The sequence below is a fragment of the Phocoena phocoena genome, chromosome 9 (genome assembly GCF_963924675.1).
Source record: "Phocoena phocoena chromosome 9, mPhoPho1.1, whole genome shotgun sequence".
In the NCBI taxonomy this organism is placed as follows: domain Eukaryota; kingdom Metazoa; phylum Chordata; class Mammalia; order Artiodactyla; family Phocoenidae; genus Phocoena; species Phocoena phocoena.
Window position 1 is genome coordinate 26,664,815 of NC_089227.1, and position 10,686 is coordinate 26,675,500.

Genomic DNA, 10,686 nt, shown 5'->3' on the forward strand with positions numbered 1-10,686 from the left:
TATTATTGTCTTAATTTTGAATCTCAGTATTTCAATTTTTTGATGTTGTTGTTGGCAGAACCAGCTGAAGCTTTATTCTGAAAAAGACACTTGGATTGGCTTTTAGTTGGGGGCGTGGGCAACAGAGGGAGCCCCAGGCAGTTGACTCCCCCAGGGGTGGGCTAAGGACGGGACTGAGCCTCAGGTCTTTGGTTCCAACACTCCCCTGCATAACTCCTTGCAGGAGCAAGTGAGCGGGGAGGCTGGAAGGGATCGCGGGAGCCTTTCACTTAGGCAGGATGTCAGAGGACTCCGACACCAGCTTCCCATCACGGGTCTCAATCTTCTTCACAACCACAGCCTTGGAACTGCTACGGCTGAAGGAGCCAGAGCCCCCTCCAGAGCCCAAGCTGGACTGGTAGGAGCTCAGGCCGTAGTTGAGGCCAGGGGTCCCGTAGGCTGAGGTCAGCCCACCTGAGTACCCGCTGGTGGTCTTGGTGTGGATGCTCATGTTGTGCATCCCAGACTCCAGCCGGCTCTCCTCGCCCTCCAGCAGCTTGCGGTAGGTGGCGATCTCCGCGTCCAGGGCCAGCTTGACGTTCATGAGCTCCTGGTATTCGCGCAGCTGCCGTGCCATGTCCTGCGTGGCCGTTCTCAGAGCGGCCACCAGCTCAGCCAGCTTGGCCTGAGCATCCTTGACGGCCAGTTCCCCACGCTGCTCGGCATCAGCAATGGCGGCCTCCAGGGAAGCCCTCTGGCCTTTGAGGCCCTCCATCTCAGCCTGGAGTCGGTTGATGTTCCGGTTCATCTCGGAAATCTTTGTGCGACGGAGGTCATCCCTGTGCTTCCCAGACAAGGTCTGCAGCTCCTTGTACTTGATCTGGTACATGGTCTCAGCCTCAGCCTGGCTGTGGTTGGCGATCTCCTCATACTGGGCCTTGACCTCGGTGATGATGCCATCCAGGTCCAGAGGGCGGCTGTTGTCCATGGACAGGACCACGGAGGTGTCAGAAATCTGCGACTGCATCTCGTGGATCTCCTCTTCATACAGTTGCCTGTAGAAGTTGATCTCGTCAGTCAGCCCTTCCAGGCGGGACTCCAGCTCTCTACCTTGTTCATGTAAGCTTCATCCACATCCTTCTTTTTTTTTTTTTTTCTTTTTCGGTATGCGGGGCTCTCACTGCTGTGGCCTCTCCCGTTGCGGAGCACAGGCTCTGGACGCGCAGGCCCAGCGGCCATGGCTCACGGGCCCAGCCGCTCCACGGCATATGGGATCTTCCCGGACCGGGGCACGAACCCGTGTCCCGTGCATCAGCAGGCGGACTCTCAACCACTGCGCCACCAGGGAAGCCCTTCATCCACATCCTTCTTGATGATGACAAATTCATTCTCCATGTCTGTGCGCTTTTGGATCTCTTCCTCATACTTGGTCTTCAAGTCCTCCACCAGCCCTTGCATGTTGCCAGCTTCAGCTTCAGCTTCTCCTGGGCCAGGGTTTCCAGCTGCCGCCAGAGGTTGTTGATGTAGCTCTCAAACATGTTGTCTGTGTTGCTCCGGGCTGTCTTCTGCTGCTGCAGGAGGTTCCATTTGGTCTCCAAGATCTTGTTCTGCTGCTCCAGGTGCCGTACCTTGTCCATGAATGAGGCAAACTTGTTGTTCAGGATCTTGATCTGCTCCTTCTCCTGGGTACGCACGGCCTGGATGTCGGGGTCCACCTCCAGCTTGAGGGGGCTCAGCAGGCTCTGGTTCACCATGACAGCTGTGATGTCCCCCAGACCTGGGGCCCCACTGTAACCTGCGGCCAGACTCATGCTGCTGCCCAGGCCGCCCCGGAAGCTGCTGCTGCTGCCCACCTGGGAGAAGGCCGAGGAGGCGCCCGACCCACTGGTGTACGAGCGGCTGTTGAAGGACCGGGGGCTGGAGGTGGACACCTTGTAGGACTTCTGGGTCACCCTGATGGACGTGATGGAGGCTGGAGAGGAGGCAAGGAGGCTGAAGCACACAGAGATTCGAGGAGTTGCAAAGCTGCTCCTCAGTATTTCAAATTTTGATCATGGGTATTTAAGAGTTCATTTTGGAAAATGAGTTTTTATCCCTAATTATATGTAGATTTTTCCAAAAACATTTTCTAAAAGGGTCTTAATTTTTTTAAACTTAAAAATATGCACATCATTAGTTGATTACCCTCAATGTACTTTGAGAAAGGCTACATTGTCAAAATTTTAAAGGTATATACTAAAAGAAGTGTATTGTTAGTGGACTTCTACATTCTGAAAAAGAGAGTGTCTGGGTAATATAATATCTTCTTGTTTATAAATTTATGAAGTGATATTGAAAATATAATTCATGTTCTGGCCTACAAAATACTGAAATCATATATATTTTAATGAAGCAAATATATTGTGTAATGTAGCCCATATATATTATTTGGTCCCTGAATAGTAAGCCCAAATCACCAATATTTTTTTTCAATACATTAACAGGCAAATATAAATTACACTAATATCTATTATGGAAACACTAACTCATAAACCCATAAAATTATGTAAATACTATCTTAACAGTTCATTTTGCATTAAAAAATCGACGATTAAATACAGATGACAGTTTAATCACAGGGTACTCAATTAACTGAGACAGAAAAGTGAAAAAATTAACATAGTCACAAAGCACTCTTTTAGCAGATACTTAAAATGGAAAATTTATAAATTTGATATGAACAATTTTCTTTAAAACTAAAGTGAAATCTACATTATTTTATATCAAGTGAAGTTGCCTTTCATTCATTTTTCCATTAAAAAGAGTGAGTCTAAGAATCCTGTGACATAATTTAACTTTTTCTGGAAACATTAAAAAAAAATTCCTTTGTTTCTAGGAGGCCGAGGTATCTTCATAGCAATTTTAGTCTAAAGTGAAATAAATTACTAAACAAAATTAATTTCTCCAATCCATGTTTTGGACATCAGGTTATCATTAACTTGGAACAAAAGTAGTTTTAAGAATTTTCTTTTTCCTCTGCACAATTCCTGAAATGACAGTTTTCAGATTTAGGTGTGATTGTAGGGCATGTTGTTACTTTTTGAACAGCCAGGAGGAAGTAGATTGAGTTGTTTGCCTTGACGTTGCTTCTAAGTGGCAATCTGGCTGAATGGTTACCGTGAATATTTACAAATACTAACACCCATACAGAGCAAACTTGATGCTCCAAACATTGCTCTCCATGATCAAAAGACCACATTCTACTTATTGTTCATTATATTCTTACTCAGCTATGTTGTTATTTCACAGCGCCAGTTGAAACTCTTTCCTCACTAGATAAATGATTTCTTTCTCAAAAAAAAAAAATTGTTTTTGGAAGCCACTGGAATTAGCATAAAATCTAGTTTTGAATGAAAAACTAGAATGACATCTAACTTTAAATTTTAGTTCAGGTCAGCAAAAAATTTTGAGACATCTGCTTTATACAAAAAATTATCTGCACTTATGAAGATTCAAAATAATTAGTGTCCTTGGCTTCAAGATCTAGAACAGTGGTTCTCCACCACTCTTATTGTAATAGGGAAGAACACATCTGGCTCCATGCTGGATCTGTTTCTTTTACTTTAACCTTTGTGTCCTATTGCCTGTGCTTAGCCATGCTGGCTCTGCACCTTTTGTAGGAGAATGTTGCCTACAGCCTGAAATATATAGGATAGCCTATTCTCGAGGCTCTGACCTTTAAAGGTATAACACTCTTTCATTCACATAGAGATAAAAAGTTGCAGAACAGAGAATAACATTTGTCCTGCTGGAGGTTTACAGAAACATCATGACCTGACCTACGCGGACACATGCAAGAACAAAGGATTCTGACACCAAGAAGTTCGCCACAAGCAACCACATCCCCTCCACTTTTAGTATAAAAGAAGCCTGAATTCTAACTCGGGTAAGGTGGTTCCCTAGGATATGAGTTTGCCTTCTTCTGGGTCTGCTGACTTTCAGAATAAAGTTGTTATTCCTTGCCCCCAAAACGCATCTCCCAATGTACTGGCCTGTGGTGAGGAGAGAATAAGTTTGGACTAGGTAACATTATCACTTCAATGCTCCTTCCAAATGTGACAGACACCCCTGCTTCTCAATGCAGCCATGCCCTCGTGGGACGGGCATCTCAGAATTGCCAGAATTACTGGAGGAATGAAGTAGAGCATAGCTGATTTTCCACCAATTTTCCCATTTGAAAGAGGCACAAATCCTCTAGCAACTGTAACATTTATTGAAAATTTATCATTCTCTGGTATTTTGTTAAGTACTTTAAAAAGATTGTGCCTTTTAATAAGCACAACACACATAAAACAATCTCTGAACTTAGGTACTAAGTTCAGTACCTAACATGAAATCAGTTTTCTCAGGAAACTGAGTCTTAACAAAGTTAATAGATGATTCCTGTCACATTTCCCAAGATTTTGCTCAGTCCTCACTAGATTTACCCTCATATAGACAATCCTTCTATCATTTCAGGATAGTCATAAGCCCCAGAGAATCGGAAAGTAGATCCTGGACCCCTAAGTGGATGGAAAGGAAAGCCTATCACCAACTTCCCCACTCAGGTATTGCTAGAGAAATCTGTTCAGTATTTCTCCCTGAATGAAGACAATGGAGAGGCACTCCTATATTGAATTCCAATAGTAATGGATCTGTGTAAAGGGAGGTGTAGTTCTATCCTATAATTCTATATTCTACCTTATATAGTTTGAATGATGACCAATTGATACTTGGTCACCAACTGATATAAAAACAAAGATACTTTAGCATACTAAGCGAAGTAAGTCAGAAAGACAAAGATACATACCATATGATATCACTTATGTGTGGAATCTAAAATATGACACAAATGAACTTATTTACAAAACAGACTCACAGACATATTAGAAAACAAACTATAGGGGGTGAGGGATAAATGAGGAGTTTGGGATTAGCAAATAAAAGCTACTATATATAAAATAGATAAACAACAAGGTCCTACTGTGTAACACAGGGAACTATACTCAATATCCTGTAACAAACCATAATGGAAAAGAATATGAGAAAGAATATGTATATATATGTATAACCAAATCACTTTGCTGTACACCAGACTAACACAACATTGTCAATCAACTAGACATCAATTTTTTAAAAAAGATACTTTAAATAATTATAGAAACATAGTTTTTTGTTATTATCACTCATTTGGCACCTCTAATGCATTGGCTTATTTTGCTAGTTTTGCTCCAACTAAACTGAAAAGTCCCAGAACGTTAGCTGTTTTGTGAATTGTGCTGCATTGTAGCTCTTTGCTTTTGCATTGCAGCTCTAGGCGTTTAGCATAGTGCCTTATATTATAGGTTCACAGCTTTCATCTGCTGACTTATCATAGGAAACTTTAAATGTGTTTGGTGGCAAAATATCTTGAAAACTAAATAAATAAGAGGAAATGTGAAGGAAAACTTTGACTTCAACTGTCACTGTTATGAATACTGAGTCATATACAAAAATGTTCAAGGCAAGTGTCTGACATTGCCAAGGAAATAAATATAGTGTGAGCATAAAGTAATTGCTGGTTTCTAAAGAATGACACCTTATTATAAAATTCAGTTCTAAGTTAGAAAGTGAGCTTGTGTTGAATTTCTTTCTTGATGAGGTCCAAGAGACATCACTTGCTGGCAGAGCAGGGGTTTATAAATAATTTGATCTCATCTCATTGCATAGTGACAAGCAGTTAGAATTTTTTTTTTTTTTTTTTTTTTTTGCAGTACGCGGGCCTCTCACTGTTGTGGGCTCTCCCGTTGCGAAGCACAGGCTCCGGATGCACAGGCTCAGCAGCCATGGCTCACGGGCCCAGCTGCTCCACGGCATGTGGGATCTTCCCAGACTGGGGCACAAACCCGTGTCCCCTGCATTGGCAGGCGGACGCTCAACCACTGCGCCACCAGGGAAGCCCCTAGAAGTTAATTTTTATAGTGTAATTCAAAGCATTTAATAATTTAATCAGAAGTCAATTTTCAGTAAGACAAAAATAGACAAGGGTTTATAATTCTAAGCCCAACATCTTGTATAAAATTAATGATGTTATTTGGTTTTTGAATACAGTTTAGACTACCAGTTTAGCTTTGTACTAACAATCTACATCAAAGACTCATTCTAGTTGTGTCTGGGGAGAAGGATGAAATAACTACTATTTTTCCCTTTCAGAGTGATGGCTTCTCAGACTGTTTGAAATATGACTATTAAAACTACCATGAAGAAAGTGTAAGAACATAATAAAATATAATACAGAAGCTTTGTGCTAAATAGGTTATTAGGTGAGAAGTCCAACAATAATGAGTAAGAGCTTATAAAAATATGTTAGGAAAATATATGATTGAAGAAATTCCCTAAGTATGTTCTTCAACAAATCTACTTTTGTCAGTGAATTGGCTGAACAAACTGGCCAGCATGAATAACGTATCTGTTGGTACTTTTTCATTTATTATGTTTATTATTTATGTAAGACATTAATATGTGCTATGAATTATGCCAGGGAAGGGCAGTATGAAGGTAAATTGACTTTTTTTTCAGGAGGTACCCACAATTAAAGACAGACACAGCAAACATTTATAATAAAATAAAAGTGATATGTGGGACTTCCCTGGTGGCACAGCGGTTAAGACTCTGCACTCCCAATGCAGGGGGCTCGGGTTCGATCCCTGGTCCAGGAATTAGAACCTGCATGCATGCCGCAACTAAAAGTTCACATGCTGCAACTAAGAATTCACATGCCACAACTAAGGAGCCCGCAAGCTGCAAATAAGGAGCCCGCCTGCCACAAGACCTGACGCAACCAAATAAATAAATATTTTAAGATTAAAACAATGGCAATGAAATAAACTATAAAGCGCAAAAAATAAAAAAAGTGATATGTAGCATGCACTGAGGAATGGAAGGAATAGCAGAAAAAACAACTACCCCCCCAAACCCCAGCCCTGCTGAGATGACTGAAAAATCTTCATTTACGAGAAGCCTTGAGAAATGAATAGAAAATTTCCAGAGAAATGAAATTAGGGAGTGATTCAAGGACTGTAGAAAAAATTGAGGTATATGAGTCAATAAGAGGCAGTTTGAATCCTTACAGTCTATGTAACTAATTTGAAGGTGATGCCATAGTCAGTGAAAATTTATAGAATGTTTACAAACAAATACAATCATACCTAAAATATTACCCTGTGATTTGTGTTGATAATGTTTTAGAATGAAGAGATTATGTAGACTGAACAGAAATAGTAGCGATGGAGGAAATGGATCAATGATATATTTCATAGAATGCTAGCTACTGTAACCCATATAGTCAATGATGCTTTGTTTCTCATGGCTTCCTCTTGTGACTTCCCTCTAAGGAGGGATTTGGAGGTGCTTCCATCTTGTACTACCTTTTTTTATTTTCTTTTTTCATCTTGTACTACCTTTATCTTGAACACATTACCACAGATCACAGCCGAAAGACAAAAGAGAACTACATGACACTCTCAGAAGAAATTTTAACAGGTAGGTGTTCATCATTTTCTCCCACTTTCCATTAAACAGAACTGTTCATGCGAAAGTTAACTGCAAAGGAGGCTTGTAGGTATAATCTTCCTATTTGCCAAGGAAGAAGAAACAGGTTTGATGAATATCTAACCATTTTCTAACACAGTCTAGTCTTTTGATCATTAAATATCAAATTTACTTGTTTCTTTTCATATACAATCCTCCTCACAGGGGAAAAATCAAATTCTTTCCAGTGACTGCATTGAACTCAAAGTGCTGTACCTTTTGGTGAGGTGTAGTCCTCTCCAATAGTCCATAGATGGCTTCTTTTGTATTAGAACCTGTGAACCAAATAAATAAGTTTTTTAGCTACCTTCTCTCTCTCTCTCTCTCTAACACACACACACTCTACCCAATGCTGGAACACAGAATGTAACTTAGTCAGAAAGAGAAAGAATAAAAGACAGTGGACTTGCCCATTACAGTTCTGAAATCTCACTGAGAAGACTTTGTGAAGGTCGCCCACCTTGAGCATGTTGCGGGGGGAGTACCTGGATTAAGATCCAATTCGTCTCTCTAGGAGGAATTATTACATCTATTTTCTCCATGGCCCCTTGGTCCACCCATTTGGAGACCCCTCTTAATCCATTACTCTCCATGGCTGCATTGGAAATGAGTGTTAGAGAGAATACCTTTGGGGCTCTACAGCCTTCAAAGTTTGCTTCATGCTGATGGAAAATTGGGGGTTCAAGGTTTTATTATTATTACTCATTTGTTTAAACCTGAAACAGTCAAAGGCTTCTTTAGTTCAAATTTGTGGTTTTTGGCAATAAAATTCTCTCAAACCAGTAGACCGCTGATTTGTTTTATTCTAATTTTACATGTACCAGTAATCACATATCCAAAGTTCATTTCCAGATGTAGTTCTCAAATATCTTTATTTTATTGCTTTTTACCAACTTGTTTCTCCCTTCATTTAATTGGGACCACCTATCTAGAGTGGGAAGACTGTACATACTCTTCATTGATTTTACCCTTGATTTATATTATTCACGTGACACATTTTACTGGATCTTTGTTGTTCAGTCCTTTAAAAATACCATCACCAACTGCTCAGTGTCTATAAGCAGCTACCTTTTCCAACTTTACAAGGCACAGAATTTCAGGACTCTGTATTCTCTTTCATTTCTGCTTGCAAAATGCCCAATTTACTCCTGAGTTTCTCTCTTTAATGGTAATACCTTGTTGAAAGTAGTCAATGAAGTCCAAAATAAAGTAATTCTGTGATTTTTTTTCCCCACAACCACATCCCCTAAAGCTTCTGACTGACTAGGCAAATAGCCTCGTCTGCCTTTCAAGTCACTGCATACAACAGTTTTATCAAATGTTTGCCTCTACGTAACAGGGATCATCATCTTTCTAAATTTCAAGGTCATTTTTCTTGCTATCACCTGATCTCTAAATCTTTAACAAATATTTTAGGAACCCTCATACGATGCCAACTTATGAATTAGGATAGACTAAGTTGTGCCACGGTTAAAAATAAAGCATGAAATCTTAGGAGCTTAGTAACAGCGAAAGTTTATGTCTCCCTTCTGTCACAGTCTGATGTGTATTGGGATTGATTTTCTTTGGCAGTTTGCAGCTCTAAGTGTATGAAGTTATTCTGTGTGTTCAGGAAGAATGTGATGAGCATCTAGCCAGTATATGCAACATAGTTCCTACTGTTTTTGGTTTTTTAGTGTGGAAAACACTTATTAAGGATTATTTAGTTAATTTAAAAGACCGGCCCCCTTTACCCCTCACACATTGTCATTAAAATAATGTCATTCTCCTTCCATACTCAAGGTTTGTCCAAATTAAAAAAAAAAAAATGCCATGAACCTATGGTCCACCTCTAGCTAGGACCTCCTTCACATCTTCTTTACTTTCTGTACAGCCAAGTTTCTGGAAAGAGTAGTCCACATCAGCGGTTCTCAAACTTTAAATGTGCAAACAGATCAACTGAGGAGCATGGTAAAATGCAGATTCTGATTCAGTAAGACTGGGGAAGCACCAGAGATTCTAAATTTCTGTCTAACAAGTTCCCAGGTGATGCTGATGCTGGTCTGCAGGCCACACTGAGAAGTAGGTTTCTACACTCTAGTTTCACTGATGCTATTTCTGCTCTTAGAACCAACATCCATTCTTTAATGGGATTCTGGGAATGGAAAACTGCCTGATTCTGTTCACTTAGGGTCTTTGAGTAAGAGCACCTTTCTCCTGGAGGCCTCAAATAAATATAGCACACCCTTATTTATCCTTTGTATGGAGATATATATGTACATATCTCCATAAGAACAATGACAAATAGCATAGCGGTGCCAGGGTTTGGACTGGATGACTACCAAGCTTTATCTCAAGAAGAGGGGACCTCTGTGTATAAACAAATATGCTGAATAGCAAGTAAAGTTTTTCAACAAATGACGGAACCATTATTTTGCAAATCTTATCAACAAAGGTGGGTTAAATTCCTGAAGCCCTTGTGAACCTGAGGCAAGAACCATTTCTGCACATCTAGCTGAAGTTTTTAAGAAATTATCTCACCAAAAAAAAGTCATGCTCTTCCAATTTCCTACAACTAAAACTTCTTCTCTGTTTTCCCCAGTAACATCAGTTTTCATTTCTTTCAACTTCCATCTTTCAGCATATCATTATGAGTACTTACTTGGCCTTACTGTTTAATTCATTCTCTTGCATTTGGGGGAAAAAGATTCCACTCTTCTCCCTTCTGTGGAATTTCACAGATCACAATTTCTCCTTTGGAGAAAACACACCTGCCTAAGAGTTGATTCCTTAATCCCCTTGATTTTTTCCTTCATTGCAGAGAATAAATGATTTCATGGTAGCAGTATTCCTTATCCCGATTTGCCAAAACCAAAGCTAGTGCTGGACCACATTCACTCCCCAAGGTTTTAAGGAAAATGGGAGGACAATTTGAAGATGGTTTTTAGGTTTATCTCACTCCAACTGGACTCTGATATCTGAGAAATGTTGGGATAAGTTGTCAAATCAATCATGATTATAAAGATGAGATCTGAATTCCTGGCATTTCCATAAGATGGCAGGAGTCACCTGTACATAGTGTGATTCCTCACAACTCCAAGTCTGTAAGTTACCTTTAGTGTCAGGCCTTAGAGATGTTTG

The 10,686-nt window shown here is 40.2% G+C and overlaps 1 protein-coding gene across 1 annotated transcript; it reads right to left on the reverse strand.

The window, feature by feature from the left end:
• Positions 1 to 265: 265 nt before the first annotated feature.
• LOC136127888 (keratin, type II cytoskeletal 8-like) lies at positions 266 to 8,159 on the reverse strand. The gene is given in 5 exon segments (XM_065883545.1): positions 266 to 1,084; positions 1,087 to 1,116; positions 1,342 to 1,445; positions 1,448 to 1,971; positions 7,984 to 8,159. Coding segments are annotated over 5 exon segments (1,653 nt in total).
• Between the last annotated feature and the right edge of the window lie 2,527 nt (positions 8,160 to 10,686).